This window comes from Leucopleurus acutus (assembly GCF_964270905.1).
Source record: "Leucopleurus acutus genome assembly, chromosome: 12".
Taxonomy (NCBI): domain Eukaryota; kingdom Metazoa; phylum Chordata; class Mammalia; order Artiodactyla; family Delphinidae; genus Leucopleurus; species Leucopleurus acutus.
In genome coordinates, this window is record NC_139154.1 from 56456968 (window position 1) to 56480413 (window position 23446).

The window sequence follows — 23446 nt, forward strand, 5'->3', positions numbered from 1 at the left end:
GATAACTGTCTCACTTTCCACAAAGGATCTCGGGCACAACCCGCCCGTCCTTCTCCCAGATCCGCAGCTTAGCCTCGGCCTTGGACACTAACCTAGGCCTTGGTACCTCCTGCTCAGAAGCCACAGTCTGAAAAGTAAAAAACACACACCTGACAACATCTGGGACCGTCTCTGGTCCCTGCAAATGTTTCCCGGGGACATCCCAGAACAGCGTTTTAACCGAGGTTGTTATGTCACAGACACTAGAATCTTTAGTTTTGAGATGTCCAAAGAAATAAAATGCTTTATTTTCATAAGAACCTATAATGTTTGTATTTTTAGAATTAAATTCCAATGACGTATTTAGCACTATCTTCTATTTCTGTGAAGGAAGATAGCTAAGTGGCACTTATATATAGTCAGAGCCCAATATATGAAAATAACCAATTGCTACACGTGTTAATTCTCAGTGTCGGATGTGCTGGAGGATTTTAACGTGAAATAGGAAAATACGTGGTTTGGGTCATTGTTTTCAAGACGTCAACCTATTTTCATTCCTGTGTTACTTTTTAAAGTTAGCAGATGAATAGCAGGCTTCTCTGGGGAGGAAATGTAAGCGTTTTAGTGCCAGATGTTCCCGGTCAGTTTTATTGGGGGGTTCAAAGCTTGGTATGTCATCTTGCATTCAAAATAGCTGCTTTAAAAGCTGTGTATACCAAGGTTTATAGGCGAATATGAAAATAAGGTGGTAAATATGTCAAGGAAAAGAAAAACGGCAGGAGCATTGTGTTGTGTGCTGATGGGAACATGGATTAAAGAACAAATGTAGCAGGGAAGGAAAAAATGCAATAAAGACCCCTTCCCCTCAAAAAGACATTTTCTCTCACGTGTCCCTAATGCCATCACCATCTACGGGGAAGAGTTTGCCTCCATGCTTTCCAATGTCACTTTCTAAAAATCCCTTCCCTGTTCATCTTTTTTTCCGTCCAGGGTCCTTATTCATTTAAAGCCCTTAAGGGAAATGTGTCTGTTTTCCTTTACTTTATGCTCATACAAACCGATCAGTCATCTTCACCCTCCTTCGGCCACGGGGTGGAGTGGAGAGCACAACGAACTGGTGACAGGACGTCTTGAGTTCTAGCCTTAGCTCCGCTGTGTGACCCTAAGCAAGTCACCTAACCTCTCCATGTAAGAGCTGCCATCTCTACAGTACAGGCGGGTCGGACCAGATGATTTATTAGGGCTCTGCCAGCCCTGCTGTTCTGTAATTCAGTGACTGGCTCTGTACTCAGAAGACATCCAATCAATGAATGCTGGGTGAACGTGCTGGGTGAGCATCCTCTCCCTTCCAGCCTCAGGTTCTGATTAGGTGGGTGAATGATCAACAATGAAATGATGGCTGCACAGAGGTTATACATCCGTCAGGGGAATGTGGGGAACAAAATCAGTTGGAGAGAGGCATTAAGAAGGTGTGAGGAGGCTGAAGGGGAAATCCACACACTCCGCTGAAATTGCTTTTATTTCAGCCACCTGGGTGGCTCCCATCCGGCCTTTCTTCAGCAAATGGTCTTAGTGCGAGAGAGGGCAGGGGGTGGGGTAGGAAAGGGTATGCGGGCAGAGGTCGACGCAGACATGGGGCCAGTGTTTCTGGAAAAGGGCTTTCCAGTGCTTGGCTGGCTGGGAAACTGATTCCTCTACTGGTACTTTGGGTTCTCACCGGATTCTAGTGCCCAGCTCACAACCACAGGGAATCAGCCCTGCTCTCTCAGAATCACAGAGCAATGGGGCCTTAGAAAGTTCCTGGTTCCACCTCCTCGTGTTACAATGAGGAGACAAGGCTCTAAAAGACAAGCCACCTTGGCAAGAACGAGCACTCAAGGTGAGACTGGGGTTGGAAAGGAGCTGGCCAAGGTTGGAGGACTCCCGAGCTCAGAATTTCTCCTGCTCTCGGGCCTCTCCCCTCTGTCACCGCTGCCGTGGGCCCACACAGGAGACTCCCCCCAGAAGATTCCTTCCCTTGGTTTTCCTTAGAGATGAGGCAGAACTTAGACTTTTAAATTTGGAATTTAGAAGACTCATACTATTAACAGGAAACAGAAGGCAAATAAGAAATAAAAATACGAGGATAAAAATGACCTGATGTACAAAATGCTCGTTCTGTATCCTGATCAGTAAGCATCCTACACAAAGATATTTTGGATGCTGGAAACAGAAAACCAACCCAGGCAGGTAGGTGAAGGGAGAGTGATGTCACAGGACTGGCAAGTCTTGGTCATTCCCTCCCTCGTCCTTTCCCTGCATCTCCTCGTCTCTCTGCTTGTCCAGTCCGTTCTCTCCTCAGTAGACAGCGTCATCCCCTGCCAGGCTCGTGGTTTCTGCTCCTCTGTAACTTCCCCCTTGCCCTGGCTGGGCTCCTAATTCTGGTCTGGACCAGGGGGAGCCCCCTCAGCCCCCGTGGTGCCAGCATGCTCCCTCTCCCACATCCCCCACCCGCACCTGCAGAGGCTCGGAGCCCAGGCCCGCGTTAACCTTTCAGCAACCACAGCGTTCCTTCCACAGTCATCACGCACCTCCAGTAAGAGACGCAGCGTATGACACAGACGCAGAGAGGTTGAGTGACTTCCCTAAGAACACACAGCTAAATGCATGACCACTGGGGAGAGGAGAGATGTTAAATCCTGGGTTAATCCCTAAAATGTCAAACCAAACTGACTTCAAGATTTTGCTCCTCTGCCAAGAAAGCTCCTGATAATGGAGGCTTTCCACCAGACTGAGGACAGAGACACGGCTGCAGACCAAGCCAAGGCTCAAGCCCCCATCTTGCACACATGTTCTAATTTACAGTTAAACAGCCAACATGCTCGTGATTGCGCTTACGACCAACAGGAACATTAAGAGGCCAGATGAAAGCATGGCCAGAGCAAGTCGCTGGTAGGTGAAGTCTAGCAAACAGAATAAAGAAGAGAAGCCGCTCGCATTTTAGCTACTTTTTTACTTCACAGCCCACCCAACTCAGCCCTGACCGAGCACCCTCAGCTGAGCCTCCCTTCCTGCCCCCCAAAGCGGGAAGGATGCCCAAGGGCTCCCGTGGATCAGCGGAGCCGCTGAGTGTGGGGCAACTAGAGTAGGGAGAAGAAACGAGGTGTCGGGTCTGGTGTGATGGGCAGAATAATGGCCGCAAAGCTGCCCACGTCTGGAACCCCCGGCTGCGTTACCTCCCAGAGCAGGAGGGGCTTTGTGGATGTGGTTAAAGTCAAGGACCCTGAGATGGGAGATGGTCCTGGATTACCCAGTGTCCCAGCTTAATCAGCTGAGTCCTTAAAAGCAGAGAACCTTTCCCAGCTATTATCAGTTGGAGGGAGATGTGACTACGGAAGATTAGTCGGAAAGATGCGACAGCTTTCTTTGAAGCTGGAGGAAAGGGGCCCTGACCAAGAAATGCAGGCTGAAAAAGGCAAGGCAATGACTCTCTCTCTCTCTCTCTCTCTCTGTCTCTCTCGAGCCTTCAGAAACGAGCAGAGCCCTGCCAGGGAGACCCAATTCGGGCTTCTGACCTCCAGAGCTATAAACTAAGTGTGTTGTTGAAGCCCCTAAGTTTACAACTGAGATAGGCAACTAATACACCTGGCAAGGAGGACCATTCTGTCACATTTCCTTGAGCCTGCAGCAAAGGAAGGAATGGGAGGGGCTGGGGCATGAGCCCCGGCTGGAGGGGGCCTGGGAGTTGCAAGTCTCAGCACCTCAGGACTTCAGAGCAGGAAGGGACTGCCCAGCCCCAACTTCACATTGTGATCCCCAGGGGAGCTTTTAGAGATGCTGATGCCTGGGCCCCATCCCAGCCCTATTAAACCAGAATCCTGCAAATACCCAGAAGCTGGTCTTTTCATCTATAATTCCAATCTGTAGCCAAGGTGAGAATCCCCAACTCCCCGAGAGGGCAAGGGACAGCTTGGCTTCCCAGGTGAGAGGGCAGCACCCGGCCGAGCACAGGTCTCTCCAACTGCTGCCCCGTCCTCTCCTCACGCCCTCAGCCTACACTGCCTTTACAGGAACAGCCACCTGACTGCCTGAGAGGGCTCTCCAGGGCCTACTGGCACTTGCAAAGAGCCCCCTGCCACTTCTCTCTCAAGGCAGGTGAACCCTTGAGCCACAGGCCTCGGGGACACAGTCTCAAGGCTGAATGAGCTGGGAATACAGCTCACACAAGAATCTTATGTTCCCCACCATGCGGTTCTCCCAGAGGGACAAAGGAAATGAGGACACTGCCCTTGACTTGCACCACTTCTACTCAACGGTTCCCCTTGACCCCCCATCGCACATCGCTGGGTCTTATCCCAGTGCCCCCCACCCATGCTGAGATCATTCTCCCTAGACCCCTGGACCATTCTGCTAGAGAAGCAGGTCGCCACCCCCATGCACATTAGAACCACTTGGGGAGCATCTGAAAATCCCAATGCCCAGACCCAACCTCAGATAGATTAAATCAGAATTTCTGAGTGTGGGACCCAAGCGTCATTCAGTTTTAAAACTCCCCAGGTGATTCTATTGCACAACCAGAATGTGAAGGCACAAATATTCCCACAGGGCTGTGCTCTCATCTGGTGAACCCTGTGTCCTGGGCCCCTCCTGTCTCCCTGCCAGGTTGCCACCCTAGGGCTACAGGAGCTCCATCCTCCTCCCTCCTCTCAGCCTTTCTTATGCCTGCTCCAGACTTCTTATTTATTCTTCTCCCTTCCCCTTATCACTGGCAGCCCCACAGCTGATTTTCTTGATTCTTACAGCAACCTCTAAGACATTGCCACTCAAAATGTGATCCATGGCCTCACCTGGGAGGCTGTTAGAAAGGCAGAACCTAGGACCTCACACCCAACCTGAAGAATTAGAATCTACATTTTAGGGACTTCACTTGTGGCACAGTGGTTAAGAATCTGCCTGCCAGTGCAGGGGACACAGGTTCAATCCCTGGTCTGGGAAGATACCACATGCTGTGGAGCAATTAAGCCCATGCACCACAACTACTGAGCCTGAGCTCTAGAGCCTGCAAGCCACAACTACTGAACCCGCATGCTGCAACTACTGAAGCCCATGCACCTAGAGCCCGTGCTCCATGAGAGAAGCCACCGCAGTGAGAAGCCCGTGCACCGCAATGAAGAGTAGTCCCCGCTCGCCACAACTAGAGAAAGCCCATGCACAGCAAGGAAGACCCAAGGCAGCCAAAAATAAATTAAAAAAAAAAAAGAATCCACATTTTAACAAAATCCCCAGGTGACCGGGCGAAACGGCTAAATTTGGGAAGCACCAAACACTGTGTCTGTTGCCAAGACATTCCGTGTCCCTGGACTTACATAGCCCAGCGACGTGGTAACAGAGAGCAAGCCAAACAGCCCCCTGGCTCCAGAGTAATTCTTAGATCAGATTACTCATCCACATTTCCTCCAGCAGGAAGACGCTTGCAGATTAATTTTCTATTTTTTGGTGGAGGGGTGGAATTATTGTTGCTAATTACCAAAAAGAAAACCCTACTCCTCTAAAAACAAAATTTGATTATAAGACTCTGTTCCACGTCTCTGATCCTAGGAAATGTGAGAAAGGCCAGTGTCCTTTCAAAAGGGGCTAGTTGTGCTAATTCCCTCAGCAGGTCGGCCTGGGCCCCATGCTCAGTCCTTTGTAGGGAGGGGCAGAATCATTTTCACTCCGAGTGGGTAATACCCTCAAGGGACAAGTCTGCCACCTGACCTGCAGCCAGCAGCATGTCCTCAGGCAACCAGGGTCACCCTAGAACATCCTCCTGAGTTCACAGGCATGGTTCACCTCAATGACTAAGTCCATGAATCATCACACTTCAGCATTAATTAAAAGGCTAAGGATAGTCATGTTATTTTATTGTCACCTTAAGGTGATGATGCCTTGTTGTAGGAAACAGTTTCAAAAGGTTCTTGTTATAGGGAATATGGTTAGTTAATGTGTCTCTACTGGCATAAAAATTCATTTGAGAGGCTCACTCTATGTGACTCAAAGCGTTATGGGGTAAACCAATAGACTCTGGGACTTTAACCAAATGGGAACCTTAGGACTGAAAGGGCCTCAGAAGTCCTCTAAAATCCAGGGCTTCCCAAGCTGTCCCAAGGATGGGATCCATCTGGATCCCTTATTTTAAAAAATCCCTATCCCCAGCCCAGACCTACTGAATTGAGTTTCTGCTGGGAGGAGACCCGGTAACCTGTGTAATTTAACAGGGTGGCTCAGGTGAGACGTGTCATCAGGGAAGCCTGGAGACCCTGATGTTCTGTCCAGTTCCCTGCCCCCAGGCCCCAGCCTTCCTAGGAATCACCTGTGCCCATCTTTAACAGGCGTTCTTTCTTCTCACACACTTGCAGGATAGTCCTTTCCTATTGCATGAATTATCCCTTTCTACGCATAGTCAAATGCTGGCTCCCTATCATTTCTCTTCATTAGTCTTAGCTCTTTTTCCAAACACAGAACAATTTGATATTTTCTCCTTGAGCTGTAAATCTTTATTTTCTTCTCTTAGTTTCAAAGGAAATCTTTGATATCACTGAGGGAAAAAATGTGTTTTCCTTTAATGAGATCTTCTAATAAAATTACAAATTAAAATGTTGCTTACATTAAAATATAGTGGCACATCTCTTTGAACTTTTAAAATAATCTTCATCTCTGAAAAGGCACCAGGCTAGGGGGTAGGGATTTTTTAAAATAAAAGTGTTCTCCTTTTATTAAAAAAAATCCCTACCCCTAGCCTGGTGCCTTTTAAATAAAAGGCCACCAGCCCATATATCCTAAAAAAGGACACATACACCCGTGTGCTCCGGTACTGAGAGCTGCCACAGTCTGCAGGTTAAAGACTTACCATTCATTCCTATAATTTAATTACATTACATTTTAACAAAGATTTATTGAGTGTTTACCACGGTCTAAGCGCTATGCCATTCGCAGGGGATACTAATGCAAAATTCATCGAAGTGGTCTGATTACATTTGCCTGTAAGTCCCTTGGTGGGTGAGCTCTGCGGCTTTACTCCTAATCGTCATTTTAGCAACTGGAAAGAGTTTCAGAGGTCCTCTGATCCAACCTTTCAGTTCACTAAAAATAAATAACTGTGATAGAGATTCTGTTCTTTGGGACTTCACCAGCTAGTAAGGGAGGCGATATTTTTAAGAGAAATAACATTAAATAAAATGAAAAGCATCTATTCATTGGGTATATGAATAGCTCATCTGTCTGCTTCTGAAGATAGATTCATCTACCGCTATGATGTAATAGGGGAAGAGAGTGGAGTGTGGAGCTCAGAGGGGAGTGTTCAGTTCTACCCGGGATGATCTAAGAGAGGAGAGGACATCTGAGCTTCCTCCTTCCCTCCCTTCACTTCCTTCCTTCCTTTCCATAATTCTCTATTACCCGCTGTATGCTAAGCACCAGGGATAGGAAACACTGGGACATAGCACCTGTTCACAAGTAGGTTACAGTCAATCTTCATGATTTACAGATCCCATACCTACAAATTCACCGACTCCCTAAAATGTACTTGTATCTCCAAAATCAATACTTAGGGCACTTTCACAGCTGTTGTGTGGACATGCACAGAGAGGGTATGAAATATACAACATTCCCAGCTGAGGTTCAACAAGGCCATGCTCTGCCTTCTAGTTTCAGCTTGTTACTATAAACAAGTGTCCTTTTCACAGTCTATTTAGCACCTCATTTTTCTGCTACTCATTGGTGATTTCACTATTTTTAATGGCCCCAAGTGTAGTGTTGAAGTGCGATCTAGTGTTCTAAGCACAAGAAGGCTGTGATGTGCTTATGGAGAAACTGCAAGTGTTGGACAAAATTCCTTCAGGCAACTTATTGTGCTGTTGGTCATGAGTTCAGTAATAATGAATTGATGATTTGGTATATTCAGCAAAAAAAAAGAGGAAATTTGTTGATCTGTGTGTGATCAACAGATTTGATCTGCTCCAGAAAGTGCTAAAGTACCTAATATCTATAGTGCATGATGAAGCTATGGAAAAGTGGCTGAAGTTAGGAATTCATGAAATGATGACTGATTTTTGTTTTAAGCACAGTGGATAGCACTGTGAGACTGAAGGCCGAAAAATTTACAGGAGCACTACCCAGGGTCAAGAAAATGTTAAACCCTTCTCAGTATTTCATTATACATAAAATTTGCATATAATTATTTGTCAGAAACTTATATATTAAATTGGGTACCTTGAAACAGAAACATACATAAAACAAGTTTATATACTGATCTATTGGTGAAAATGTGACCAGAGGCCCACAGGAACATAAGCCCATATTTTCCCTAGGAGCAGTGGCTCAGAACTTGCTAATTTGATGTTTGCAGCAACTTTATAAAACGTAACTATTGCAGATAACAAGACTTGACAGTACATGTAGTATGGGAAAGAGGTGATCAATCACTCTACAAAGTGATCGACATTCAGACAGCCTCATGAGCAGCGGAACACTATGGATGTGACTAGGTGACTAGCTTCCACACTTAAATACTTTTTCTGTAAACACTTCTGAAAGAAAATTTTATATTTTTGCTTTTGAAATTATTTGTCTGTGAGCAACGCTTAATTTACGATCAGCTATGATTTCTTCACAATCGTCAGACACACTCAGGAAATCTTTCAAAGTGAGAAAATCTAGCCTCAAAATCATTTTCAAATGTAAGTAGAGTTAAAAATTTTCCAGTTAATGGGGCATATATAACATTATGTTTGGTAGACGATTACGTAGTTGTTATTGTCAATAGCAATTTCTCAATTTTCTATTTTATAGCTAATAATACGTTTGTTGTTTTAACTCATTCATTTTTTTTTTTTCCAGTCCCTGAAAAGTTCATATTCCTTGGTTACCCAGGGTAGATCCAGACTTTGGGGACTCTGAAGCTTATGTAGCTTGGGGACTCTTTTAAGAAAAAGAACGCAAAATTACAAACACAAAATTAGGCCCCTTGGAAGAAGTATCATTAGGAGCCAAGTTAATCCACCTCTCATAGGCACTTAGCACCTGTTGGATAAAACATCCTCTGCAGAGGCCACTGTGGCGCAGGAAGACCAGGTAGGAAGCTATAGCCATAGTTCAGAAAAGAGAAGATCATAGTCCAAACTTGAGGATGGAAAGGATGAGAGAGACACAAGAAATATTTAAGAGGTTGGTGAGACAGGAATGCATATTGCTGGGATGACTTGATGAGTCAGAAGAGGGACTACAGAGGGGATGTGGGTGGTTTGATGGAGCAGATATGGAAGATAATTGACTTCAGTTTTGGAAATATCAAAGCCAAGGAGCCTGTGGACCACACCCAGGGACCACAGGTGTATGGAATTATTCCAGATGTATGGAAGCCTTTTATTTATTCTGAGGTTCAAGTGAGAGGACTGACCAGTGTGCACGAAACAGCTGTTGGCATATGAATGCTCGGTGAACCCCAGGTGGCTGAAGTTGATGAGATCCCCCAGGGTTGTGCGTAAATTAAGAAGGGATGCATGAGGGAGATAGCACTGCCGGGAACATCAGCACTTAGAGGTAGAGATGCACAGAAGAGGAAAGAAGAAATGTATGTCTCTTTAATACTGTTAATGGAGTGCCTGCAGGTACCACATACTGTGAGAGGTGTCCTCAGCTAGAGGAAGCAGTCAGGCACAGAGGTTGTCAGCTGGGGCCGGGGCCCAGGGAGACAGGTAGCTGGAGCTTGGAGGGTGGGCACAATTGGGGTTTCCCAGATGAGGGAACCGATGAGCAAAGGCACAGGGCTAGAAAACCAGGAAATAGTAAGTAGCTCATTCTAAGTAGACTATAGGTGAGAGTGAGAGAGAACGGTATGAGCCTGCTAGGCTGGAATCAAGTTACGGATGGGCTTTGAAAGCCAAAATATGAAGTTTAACAATAGGAGTCTCGGATGATTTTGAGCCAAGTTTTACAGTTAGAGCTGAACATGAGGAAGGGTTCTCTAGCAGACAGGCATATACCCAGCACTGCACAGACTGACATAGAGACTCATAGTAGAACCAGCGAGAAGTAAGGGCGCCTGAACTCAGAGGGTTGCACAGAAACACAGAGGAGGGGATAAAAGCAAGTGCTCCAGACAGAGGAACTTAGGAGATGCGCCTGACAGGTCCCACGGGTCCTATGACTGAGCAAGTAAAGATGGGGTCCAGGTTTGAGCCTAGATGGCCAGGGGGCAAGTACAGCAGTTACTGAAATTGATCTGTGAGAATAGAAACCGGAAAGCCCTGGAGCCCCAAGGGAAAGAAGACTAACCGAGAAGGTACTAGAGTTCCTTCGCTGTGATTCCCCCTCCCTGGGCCCTGAGCAGTGGGGTGTGTTAAAGCAGCCTCGGTTCGGTTCGCAGCCTTCGCATGTGGCTTGACGGTGAGGTCGAGCTCAGCCAGAATGCCCACATTTCTCTGTCCTGCACTTTGCTTTATTGTTGTTGTTCGTGTTTAATCCTGAACTAGAACTTAGTTTTCACCTGGGGGCTTTTCATCTGGTTGGATTTTTCCCCAACACCCACCCTAGTCGAGCTTGTCTTAAACTTTCCTTGTCTTCGCTGAAGGTAGTTGGTCCTCCCAGTTTCACATCACCTCTCGCTTAGAGAAGTGGACTTCTGGGCAGTTTGCTTTGGTTTTGCCCAAGAACCAGCCTGTGTCCCTCATATTCACTAATGAGATGGAGGACAGAGGGGCATCCTTCCAGCCTCTTTCCGAACTCTCCTCCGACATAGATCACCTTGTGATAGCTAGGAGGGTCGGATAATAGGGTCAGAGCAGGGGAGGGGAGGGAGGCAGAGGATGTCTCCTCTTGGGTCCTGGGGAACTGGCTTGCTGGTGACTGCACTGCCAGGTTCCCCAAAGGACTGGCAGAGAATCCACTGTAGGGCCGGGGAATTCCCACCTGAAACTGCCGAAACCTGCTTCTTCCTGGATCTACTCCAGGTGTTTATGGAAAGACTTGCTTTTAAAGGTCTCCTTCTCCCTCTCCTTGAAGACTTAGTCATCTGCAGCCAGGACCAGCTACATAATTTGCAGTTCCACATTTTCAAAAAGTATTAAGCATTTCAAGACAGCAGCATGAGAGCGTTGAAGCAAGTGCAGGCTCTTTTGGCGTTTGGGGCTCCGTGTGACCCTAGAGGTCACACCTGCACGAAGCGCTGCCAGTGGCTGAGTGTCAGTGCTTCGAGAGATGTGATTTCACTGTGCATCCCCACTTCATCCTGAGTGTGACCACACACGTCCACCCCACGGAGCCCTCATCCCTCCTGACACACCTTCCACCTGGTCATGAAAGGTATTCCACACCCCCTGCTCAGCTGCTCCCAAGCCTGTTAACCAAGGAGACTCTGCTCTAGAGAAGGGTTCTCATTCTGTTTCCCCACTTAATTCACTCCAACTCCTCTCCAGCTAACCTTTTTCAGCCTTCAACAAAATAGATGTTGACCTTCCGGGTAAGATTTGAATATTCTCACCCAGTCACAGGAGCCACAGAGTGAGAAAGATGAAGGGATGTCTTCTCCTTGACACAGCTGTTAAGATGCAGTTCCAGTGCTGGGGTAACCCGGGGGTGGCTATCAGCTGAGACTCTCTTCCTGGAAAGGAGGGTCTGGGGCAGCCTGGGGACATCCTGACATTTGCAAAATCCCACTTGACAACAGTCCTGATCTTTAACAACATAAACGTTATGATCTTTATTTTTATCTAGATGAGGAAACTGAGGCCCAGAGAAGTTAGATGACTTCTCAAGGTCACACAACTAGGAAACAGCATAGTCAAAACTAGAACCCACACCTTCGGAGCCCCGAAACAGCCCAATCTTCTCTACACACACTGTGGAGGACCCAGTCCTCCCATTACTTCTGTCCACAGTGGGGCATTTTATAAACACCAGCTTAAGGCTTTGAAGCAGCTTCCATTCTGTTCATATCTGAAACAATCAGCTCTGATTTCTGCTTTCCTCAAAGTGTAATAACTTTCCAGCTAATTTTTATTTCTTGTTCTGAATCTTCAGAGACAACCCTGTTACCCAGTTTAATCTCAAGACTCACATGAATTCCCGGGATGTGAAGACAGCCATAGAGAAAATTACCCAGAGAGGAGGGCTTTCTAATGTAGGTACGTGATCCGGATGTCAATCTTCTTGCTACCATGGTTCTCTTTCTCTTCATGCTAGATAGAAAAAGGAAAAAATCAAAATAATCCTTCAAGAAATGACTCACATATATCTGTATCTTTCCTCAAGTATTATCATGGATTCGGGGACAAAAATCATTACCACATACATGCTGGAGAGTTCCAGCACGCCGGGTTCCTCAGTATGGCAGCTTTCTTCAGGACAAGTAGAACTGCAATCGTGACTATCCCAACTGTTCTCCGAGTCATCTGCTATTTTTCATTATATTTTGTAAAAACTTTTTTTTATAAAAATAAGTAAAATTTGTAATCAGTTCCATTCAGGAAGCTCCACAGTGCCCCTTGAGAGTGTTTTTCTAATCAGCTCCTGTTATAGTAATAACTGTGCAAAAAGAGACATGGTCTTTGTTTCAAGCTGAGTCTCTATCTGATCCTTGGTGGTGGTGATGGGGTGGGGTAGCAGTGGGGTACCGGAATTCCAAGGTCAAGATCTAGTCCTCAATGGGGCAGGTCCAGAAACTCCATTTTATCAGTTCCCCAGAGGTGACCAGGCCTTAGGAAACAGTTTCACACGAACCAAGCTCAAAGGCCACCAATGAGCCCATGCCAGTGTACTAATTTATAAATGGTAGTCTGGTTTGGGGGGCACTGGGAAGGCTGTCCACTTCTTGGGGAACCTGTCTGTACCATCGCAATCCAGGGAAATGGAGAAGTGAGGCACAGTTGCTTAACATGGAGCGCACACAGGGAATAGAACTATCTTTGAAGGATCATCTACAAAATTACAGTAAACCTGATTAATTATTTCCCTCTCCACCTCAGTGTTTGTCTCTGTAGACCAGTGTATTAGCATCTGGCAAATGAAGAGCCTTTGATCTCTGAACAAGTCTAAATAAACACTGGCCAAGTCACTGCTATCCAAGACACCAAATCAGTATTACCTCATCAGGAGCATGATAGAATTGATGTCTGATTTTTCAGTTTAATACTTATATCAGTGAAATTCCAGTAATGTATCATGCAGTAAAACTTTAAAACTTTAAAACTTCAGGGGCTTCCCTGGTGGCGCAGTGGTTAAGAATCCGCCTGCCGATGCAGGGGACACGGGTTCGAGCCCTGGTCCGGGAAGATCCCACATGCCGCGGAGCAGCTGAGCCCGTGTGCCACAACTACTGAGCCTGTGGTCTAGAGCCCTCGAGCCACAACTGCTGAGCCTGCGTGCTACAACTGCTGAAGCCCGAGCACCTAGAGCCTGTGCTCTGCAACAAGAGAAGCCACCGCAATGAGAAGCCCGCTCACTGCAACGAAGAGTAGCCCCCGCTCGCCGCAACTAGAGAAAGCTCCCGAGCAGCAACGAAGACCCAACACAGCCAAAAATAAATAAAATTTTTAAAAGAATTGTTTAAAAAATAAAAACTTTAAAACTTCAGAAGACATTCTGTTTCTTTGATGGAATTAATAAAATCAGCATAAAATCATTCTTTCAGTGGGTAACATGTTCTATCTCTGCCCTGTATTGATCTGGGTTTGGGTTTAGAGAACTGAACCCATTCCAGCTGGTTTAAGCAGAAAGGGATTTATTTCAGGGTATTAAATGGTTTTGAGAATTACTGAAGAAATGGACTGTAGGCTGAGCTTTCAGAGATGGCTTCCCAAGGCTTCTTGCAGAACCAGGACCTCTAAGGAGCTGTACCTCTTCCAAGACCAGGAAATTGCTTTCTCAATTCTGCCACCACCGCCTCCTTAGGAATCTGCTTCAGCCAGGAAGCCACCACGATCAGGAAGTTTCTGCTATAGCTGCCAGCTACAAAACCATGCCTTGCCTGCTCCATTCACAGCCACAAAGTGAATGCTCTGCACCCTACATTCTCAACACCAAGGAAGCTGGTGACCAAACATAGGCGCCTCTGCTAACACTTCCCTGGAGAAGTCAAACACTCTACAGACTTGTCAGCAGAAACAGCAGAATCAAATCTCATGTGTGTGCATCATTTCATGAAACTAAAACAAATCCAGAACTAGCTGCAAGGAAGTCTCAACGTAGTTTTCAGATTTCCAGCCTCTGCTTTCAAGACATGCTGGAAGGTGGATGGAATATGTATTGAGCACAAATTGACCATGACATCCAAATTTAAGATTGGTGGGGTCAAGGTGATCTTCTGATGGCTCCCTGTGGTCTGTCTACAGGCAGTTAACGTTAAACCAGGGGGGACTGCTGGGTGCCTTGGGCCTTGAGGGAAATCAGCCCCAGCTGTGAAAGCAGTTCTCAGCAGCCAATGTTTCCCTTAGCAACTGTGTTCTATGCAGCCAGCTCACATGGGTTCTCCGAGACATTTCTCTAGCAACTGAGTATGTAACCATTTGATCCTTTCATTTGTCAGGTAAGATTATACTAGCCAGGGGAGCCAGGATGCTGGCCAAAACCAAAGAAGCATTGAGTGTAATGTCATTAACCCTAATGTCTTAAGAAGGTAGCTCTTAACTTTTATTTTGATTGGGGACCCCTTTGAAAGCTATGGCCCTTGTACCCAAATAAATATTTATATACACAAAATACTATGTATAAATTCAGGGGATTTGTGGGTACTCACCCCCAGTGCCCCAGGGGCTCACAGAGCCCAGGTTAAGAGCCCTACGTTACTATATGCAACTATGCTGACTCTAGGGTGACCAGTCATCCCAGTTTGCCCAGGGGCATATGGGGCTTCCAGTGCTAAAACTGGCAAAGTCCTGGAAAACTGGGACAGTTGATCACCCTCCTTGATTCCAAAAAATTTCAGGAGACCCTAGACAGTGTGAAGTATATGCTTGAGAAAGCCATGCTAGGAGGCTGTGCTATCCCTCTCAACTGTTGCTCTCAGCTGAGGCAGGTTGTCGTCATGGAAACCTAGGCCCAGAGGCCCCGAGTGACCCAGCCAGGCCACATGGCCAGTAGGCGGCATAGCCAGGCTAGAACACCTCTCTTAGTTCTTAGTGGGTGCAGCGCATCCCGAGCCAGCCAGACCTGTGCCCCTGGTGGAACTAGACACAAGATTCCACTGAACCCAGAATATAGCCTTTCCCACCCAGCGGCTGCTGGAGCACCGGGCTCACCCCGAGCCACCGTAGCCCAAGGAGAGGCTCCCGTCACTTCAGCTCCCCCCACCCCACACTCTGGGAAATGGCACAGGGGCTTAGTGCGGTTGGTTCCAGCACCCAGGCAAAGAACGGACACTTTCGTTCCTATGAAAGTTTTTCTCATCTGTTTGCTGGTCTTTAAAACTTTTATTTTTTGAATTTAATTTTTAAAATTGAAGTACAGTTGATTTACAATATTAAGTTAGTTTCAGGTGTACAGCAAAGTGATTCAGTTATATATTTTTTTCAGATTACTTTCCATTATAGGTTATTACAAGATATTGAATATTGTTCCCCGTGTTTTACAGTAAATCCTTGTTATCTATTTTATGAATAATAGTTAGCATCTGTTAATCCCATACTCTTAATTTATCCCTCCCCTGATTCCCTTTCCTCTTTGGTAACCATAAGTTTGTTTTCTATGTCTGTGAATCTGTTTCTGTTTTGTATATAGATTCATTTGTATTATTTTTTAGATTCCACGTGTGATATATAATATTTGTCTTTGTCTAACTTACTTCACTTGGTATGATAATCTCTAGGTCCATCCAGCTTGCCGCAAATGGTGTAAAACTGTAAAAAAAAAAAAAAAAAAAAAAAGAAAGAAAATTAGAAGTTAAAGGCTTAAAATGAAACGGGAGGGAAACAGCTAGTGGTGATGGTTCCACGACATTGTGAGTGCATTTAATACCACTGAACTGTACACCTAAAACTAATTAATGTGATCAAAAAAGAAAAGAAGCCAACAAGGGAGGGAATGAGTATTTTTCTGCATCTCTTTATGCTGCTATGATCAGTTCCATGATCATTCCAAGCACGAGTTTTCTTTTTCTCCCAGGCCGGGCCATCTCCTTTGTGACTCAGAACTTCTTTTCCAAATCTAATGGAAACAGAGGCAGTGCTCCCAATGTGGCCGTGGTGATGGTGGACGGCTGGCCCACGGACAAGGTGGAAGCGGCATCACGGTTTGCAAGAGAGTCAGGAATCAACATTTTCTTCATCACCATGGAAGGTGCCTCTGAAAATGAGAAGCAGTACGTGCTAGAGCCCAACTTTGCAAACAAGGTATGTGAGTGGGAGACCCACCCAACATAAGAATTCCCTGCACTTTGTGAAGCTGTAACAGCCATCCAGGCTGTGTCTCTTTTTCCTTCAAATGGGTGTTAAGCTCACTTCTAGGTAGGAGGGCCTCCAGTGAGAGACTAGTAAGTCTGGAACCTGCAGTTATCCTCTCAAAGCAACACCCCACCCCACGACCACCACCATGTACCTGATGAACTGAGGCCCAGCATCAGCACCTTGGGAGGAGCAGGATCGCCAAGGTCTCACAGTAAAGACTCCACTGAGCTCCTCCTATAGCCCCAGGGGACCTCAACTGGGCAGCCCACAAGACTTCACACGAGCATGTACATGGGCACACATGCACTACAAGTTAACTAATCTGATAAACAAGAAAAAGGTATTGAATCAAGTCAGGGAGATCAGGATTTCAAACTCAGCTGCCCCTCAGTTCTGTAGAAATGCCTGGCAGGAGATGGGAGCAGAACAGATGGGGATCCAGGCCCTCACACCCATCCCCCCAAAGCAGCCCATTTTTTGTATATTTTGTACAGTGGGACCCCACATAAACCTTCCTCCAAAGACAGGACCACAGGTTTAAAAAGGAAAGGAAGAGTGAGGGCAGACAGCAGAAGCAAGAAGAACTACAATCCTGGAGCCTGTGGAACAAAAACCACATTCACAGAAAGACAGATGATGAAAAGGCAGAGGGCTATGTACCAGATGAAGGAACAAGATAAAACCCCAGAAAAACAACTAAATGAAGGGGAGATAGGCAACCTTCCAGAAAAAGAATTCAGAATAATGATAGTGAAGATGATCCAGGACCTCCCTCGGAAAAAGAATGGAGGCAAAGATCGAGAAGATGCAAGAAATGTTTAACAAAGACCTAGAAGAATTAAAGAACAAGCACCTAGAAGAATTAAAGAACAAACAAACAGAGATGAACACTACAATAAATGAAATGTAAACTACACTAGAAGGAATCAATAGCAGAATAACTGAGGCAGAAAAACGGATAAGTGACCTGGAAGACAGAATGGTGGAATTCACTGCTGCAGAACAGAATAAAGAAAAAAGAATGAAAAGAAATGAAGACAGCCTAAGAGACCTCTGGGACAACATTAAACACAACAACATTTGCATTATAGGGGTCCCAGAGGGAGAAGAGAGAGAGAAAGGACCCGAGAAAATATTTGAAGAGATTATAGTCAAAAACTTCCCTAACATGGGAAAGGAAATAGCCACCCAAGTCCAGGAAGTGCAGCAAGACCCATAGAGGATAAACACAAGGAGAAACATGCCAAGACACATAGTAATCAAATTGGCAAAAATTAAAGACAAAGAAAAATTATTGAAAGCAGCAAGGGAAAAACGACAAATAACATACAAGGGAACTCCCATAAGGTTAACAGCTGATTTCTCAGCAGAAACTCTACAAGCCAGAAGGGAGTGGCATGATATACTTAAAGTGATGAAAGGGAAGAATCTACAACCAAGATTACTCTACCCAGCAAGGATCTCATTCAGATTCAACTGAGAAATCAAAAGCTTTACAGGCAAGCAAAAGGTAAGAGAATTCAGCACCACCAAACCAGCTCTACAACAAATGCTAAAGGAACTTCTCTAAGTGGGAAACACAAGAGAAGAAAAGGACCTACAAACACAAACCCAAAAGAATTAAGAAAATGGTCATAGGAACATACATATCGATAATTACTTTAAACATGAATGGATTAAAGGCTCCAACCAAAAGACACAGGCTTGCTGAATGGATACAAAAACAAGACCCATATATATGCTGTCTACAAGAGACCCACTTCAGACCTAGGGACACATACAGACTGAAAGTGAGGGGATGGAAAAAGATATTCCATGCAAATGGAAATCAAAAGAAAGCTGGAGTAGCAATACTCATATCAGATAAAATAGACTTTAAAATAAAGAATGTTACAAGAGACAAGGAAGGACACTACATAATGATCAAGGGATCAACCCAAGAAGAAGATATAACAATTATAAATATATATGCATCCAACATAGGAGCACCTCAATACATAAGGCAACTGCTAACAGCTATAAAAGAGGGAATCGACAGTAACACAATAATAGTGGGGAACTTTAACACCTCACTTACACCAACAGACAGATCATCCAAAATGAAAATAAATAAGGAAACAGAAGCTTTAAATGACACAAGAGACCAGATAGATTTAACTGATATTTATAGGACATTCCATCCAAAAACAGCAGATTACACTTTGTTCTCAAGTGCGCATGGAACATTCTCCAAGATAGATCACATCTTGGGTCACAAATCAAACCTCAGTAAATTTAAGAAAACTGAAATCATATCAAGCATCTTTTCTGACCACAATGCTATGAGATTAGAAATGAATTACAGGCGAAAAAACGTAAAACACACAAATACATGGAGGCTAAACAATACGCTACTAAATAACAAGAGATCACTGAAGAAATCAAAGAGGAAATCAAATAATACCTGGAGACAAATGACAATGAAAACACGATGACCCAAAACCTATGGGATGCAGCAAAAGCAGTTCTAAGAGGGAAGTTTAGAACAATTCAATCTCACCTCAAGCAACAAGAAAAATCTGAAATAAACAATCTAACATTACACCTAAAGGAACTAGAAAAAGAAGAACAAACAAAACCCAAAGTTAGAAGAAAAGAAATCATAAAGATCAGAGCAGAAATAAATGAAATAGAAACAAAGAAAACAATAGCAAAGTTCAAAAAAATTAAAGGCTGGTTCTCTGAGAAGATAAAATTGATAAACTATTAGCCAGACCCATCAAGAAAAAGAGGGAGAGGACTCAAATCAATAAAATTAGAAATGAAAAAGGAGAAGTTACAACAGACACCGCAGAAATACAAAGCATCCTAAGAGACTACTACAAGTAACTCTATGCCAATAAAATGGACAACCTGGAAGAAATGGACAAATTCTTAGAAAGGTATAACCTTCCAAGATGGAACCACGAAGAAATAGAAAATATAAACAGATCAATCACAAGTAATGAAATTGAAACTGTGATTAAAAATCTTCCAACAGGGCTTCCCTGGTGGCGCAGTGGTTGAGAGTCCACCTGCCGATGCAGGGGACAAGGGTTCATGCTCCAGTCCGGGAAGATCCCACATGCTGCGGAGCGGCTAGGTCCGTGAGCCATGGCCACTGAGCCTGTGTGTCCAGAGCCTGTGCTCCGCAACAGGAGAAGCCTGCGCTTCTCCCACAGCAGGCCACAGAGGCCTCTCCCACAGAGGCCACAGCAGTGAGAGGCCTGCGCACCGCACAAAAAAAAAAAAAAAAAAAATCTTCCAACAAACAGAAGTCCAGGACCAGACGGCTTCACAGGTGAATTCTATCAAACATTTAGAGAAGAGCTAACTCCCATCCTTCTCAATCTCTTCCAAAAAATTGCAGAGGAAAGAACATTCCCAAACTCATTCTATGAGGTCACCATCACCCTGATACCAAAACCAGACAAAGATACTACAAAAAAAGAAAATTACAGACCAACATCACTGATGAATATAGATACAAAAATCCTCAACAAAATACTAACAAACAGAATCCAACAACACATTAAAAGGATCATACACCATGATCAAGTGGGATTTATCCCAGGGATGCAAGGATTCTTCAGTATACGCACATCAATCAATGCGATACACCATATTAATAAATTGAAGAATAAAAACCATATGATCATCTCAATAGATGCAGAAAAAGCTTTTGACAAAATCCAACACCAATTTATGATAAAAACTCTCCAGAAAGTGGGCCTAGAGGGAACCTACCTCAACATAATAAAGGCCATATATGACAAACCCACAGCAAACATTCACAATGGTGAAAAACTGAAAGCATTTCCTCTAAGATCAGGAAGACAAGGTTGCCCACTCTCACCACTATTATTCAACATAGTTTTGGAAGTCCTAGCCATGGCAATTAGAGAAGAAAAAGAAATAAGAGGAATATAAATTGGAAAAGAAGAAGTAAAACAGTCACTGTTTGCAGATGACATGATACTATATATAGAGAATCCTAAAAATGCCACCAGAAAACTACTAGAGCTAATCAATGAATTTGTTAAAGTTGCAGGATACAAAATTAATGCACAGAAATCTCTTGCATTCCTATACACAAATGGTGAAAAATCTGAAAGAGAAATTAAGGAAACACTCCCATTTACCACTGCAACAAAAAGAATGAAATACCTAGGAATAAACCTACCTAGAGAGACAAAAGACCTCTATGCAGAAAACTATAAGACACTGATGAAAGAAATTTAAGATGATTAAAAAAAAAAGGAAAGGAAGAGGATAGGAGGGAGGGGTGCGGGGATGCCCGCAAGCTTTAGTGTTCTGTGTCTCCAGATCTGCTAGGGCTCAGCTCCCTGCACGAATCCTGCACTTCATTGTCCTTGAAATTCTCATCTCCCTTAACCTCTAGGACACGGTGTGGCTCTTACTTCATTTGCTCTCTCCTCTTTTCCGTCTTTTTTTTTTTTTTTTTTTTTGCGGTATGCGGGCCTCTCACTGCTGTGGCCTCTCCCGTTGCGGAGCACAGGCTCCGGACGCGCAGGCCCAGCGGCCATGGCTCACGGGCCCAGCCGCTCTGCGGCATGTAGGATCCTCCCGGACCAGGGCACGAACCCTTGTCCCCTGCATCGGCAGGCAGACTCTCAACCACTGCGCCTCCAGGGAAGCCCTCTTTTCCGTCTTGTACCCTAAGTGTAGACTTCCCCAGGGCTGAGTTCTTTGCCCTCTCCTCTGCTCTCACTAGGTTTTCTCCCTCCAGAACCTCTCCCAGGGCCACAGCTTCAGCCTTTGCTCACAGGCAATGACACACTCATATGTCTCCCTCCCTGGTCTCTCCGGAGCTCAACAGCCATTTGTTTCCAGCTGATTGACTAGTCTCCACCCGATGTCCCCAAGAGCCTTAAACGTTACATGCAAAATGCCAAGTGCATCATCTTTCCCACCCAAATTCTTTCCTCCTCTGGACTGTACATACAGGCCCCACAGCTGTCTCAGACAACCAGAGTCACCCCAGGACACCCTGTCAGCTCCCATGTCACGTATCTCACATCTGTCCACTCTTTCCCATGCCCAATGCCACCTCTCCAGTTCAAGCTACTTTACATCTATTATTTCTCCCTCCAGTTTAGATTTCACAATGAAGCTCATGTTTATGAAGAGTTTTTCCAGTCCTGTGGGGTCCTTGCTTCAAATCCTTCATTATTCCCTATTATTCCCAAGGTCTTCTGGAGTGTGGTCCTAACCCAGCTTCCCAGCGCATCTTCCTAGCTCCAGCCACCTGGCATCCTGCTGTGACTTACTCAGGCTGCCTGGTGGGGAATCCCTCCTCTCCGTCCGTTGGCTACAACTCAGCTCAGCCTCAACACCCATCTCATATGCCACCTAAGCCATGGAAAGTTTTATGAAGCCCATTAGGTTTTTACAAACCAATTAAAGTATATTTCCTAGGACATTTTAAAGTCATTTCTTGTCTTAAAATAATGTTTTAATTATACACCTTCGATTGTAGCCATCAGGTCTGTGATTCTCTCTGTGACCCACGCACACCCACCCTGTCCCCCAGAGAGGCAGCGGCAAGGGGGAAACAGTCACTTCCAGGAACACACCAACCAGCTTGCTCAATGTTTATCTGCAGGTGCCTTGAGTTTTTTTCTGGAACAAACTTGGGCACAAGTAAATATGAAGTTGCCTGGAGGCAGGGTTGTCCAGAGGACAGAGCTTGGGTTCTACGAGCAGACAGATTTGTGTTCCGGCCTCAAGGATTCAAGGGATGTCACTTAACAGCTGGTCCTCAGTTTGTTCCTTCATGACAAGGGGGTTATAATTCCACCCTGTAGGGTTAAGTTGGGGGGTTAGTGAGATAATCTAAGAACATCTAGCGTGGTGCCTGACACATGTGTGGAACTCCCTTCCTGCTGGATGCAGGGCTGCTCTGGAAACAATTCTTTATCTATGTCTCATGCGTGCGTTTTGTTTTCCCAATCACAACAGAAGCTTTCTTTAATCTCTCCTGGGTTGATGCCCACCAATGCCAACTTCATGGCTGGCTGCCAGTACAAATGAACAGAGCGGCCTGAGGAGGCATAAATATGAAGCTGGAACCAGTGATTCCCCTCTCCCTGTGGATTTGCTTGACTGATGGCTCTCCACAAAAGCAGAGACCTGGCTGAGGGCGTGGGAGTGAGTCCAGGGATAACTTGACAGGTCTCTGCCCCGGTGAGCACCTGACTGGGTGAACCGAGATGGAGAGAGCGCATTAGGAGGCCAGGTGCGGAAAACAAGCATCTGCCAGCTTCTTCCCCCGCCCCGGGGGTCAGGGGGCGTGGCGAGGGGCGTGGCCAGGCCCCTGACCTGGCGAGTGGCCTCCCCCTGTCTTTCAGGCTGTGTGCAGAACGAACGGCTTCTACTCGCTCAGTGTGCAGAACTGGTTCAGCCTCCACAAGACCGTGCAGCCCCTGGTGAAGCGGGTCTGTGACACCGACCGACTGGCCTGCAGCAAGACCTGCTTAAACTCGGCCGACATTGGCTTCATCATCGACGGCTCCAGCAGCGTAGGGACGGGCAACTTCCGCACGGTTCTCCAGTTTGTGGCCAACCTCAGCAAAGAGTTTGAGATTTCCGACACGGACACGCGGATCGGGGCCGTGCAGTACACCTACGAGCAGCGGCTGGAGTTTGGGTTCGACGTGTACGGCACCAAGCCTGACGTCCTCAACGCCATCAAGAGAGTGGGGTACTGGAGTGGTGGGACCAGCACGGGGGCTGCCATCAACTATGCCCTGGAACAGCTCTTCAAGAAGTCCAAGCCCAACAAGAGGAAATTAATGATCCTCATCACTGACGGGAGGTCCTATGACGATGTCCGAATACCGGCCATGGTCGCCCATCACGAGGGTGAGTGAGCTGGTCTTGCTGACCAGTCTGGGGCTGAGCATCGCTCTGGGGCTTGGTGGACCAGTGGGACAAAAAAGGGACTGTCTCTCTATGCACTGGTTTTGCCTATTACCTAATAAACTGTTCAGAACTGCAGGGAGAGTGTTAGGGGTGTAGTTCAACACTGCAGG

General features: G+C 45.7%; 1 protein-coding gene across 2 annotated transcripts in view; it reads left to right on the plus strand.

The window, feature by feature from the left end:
• VIT (vitrin) overlaps positions 1 to 23446 on the plus strand; it is a gene marked incomplete at both ends in the record, with an annotated part of 94824 nt that overhangs the window by 67884 nt on the left and 3494 nt on the right. For both annotated transcript variants that reach the window (XM_082851855.1, XM_082851856.1), the window contains 3 exons: positions 12016 to 12119; positions 16093 to 16319; positions 22763 to 23276. In XM_082851855.1, the coding sequence (XP_082707981.1) occupies positions 12016 to 12119; positions 16093 to 16319; positions 22763 to 23276 (845 nt within the window). The remainder of the gene's footprint in view (positions 1 to 12015; positions 12120 to 16092; positions 16320 to 22762; positions 23277 to 23446) is intronic.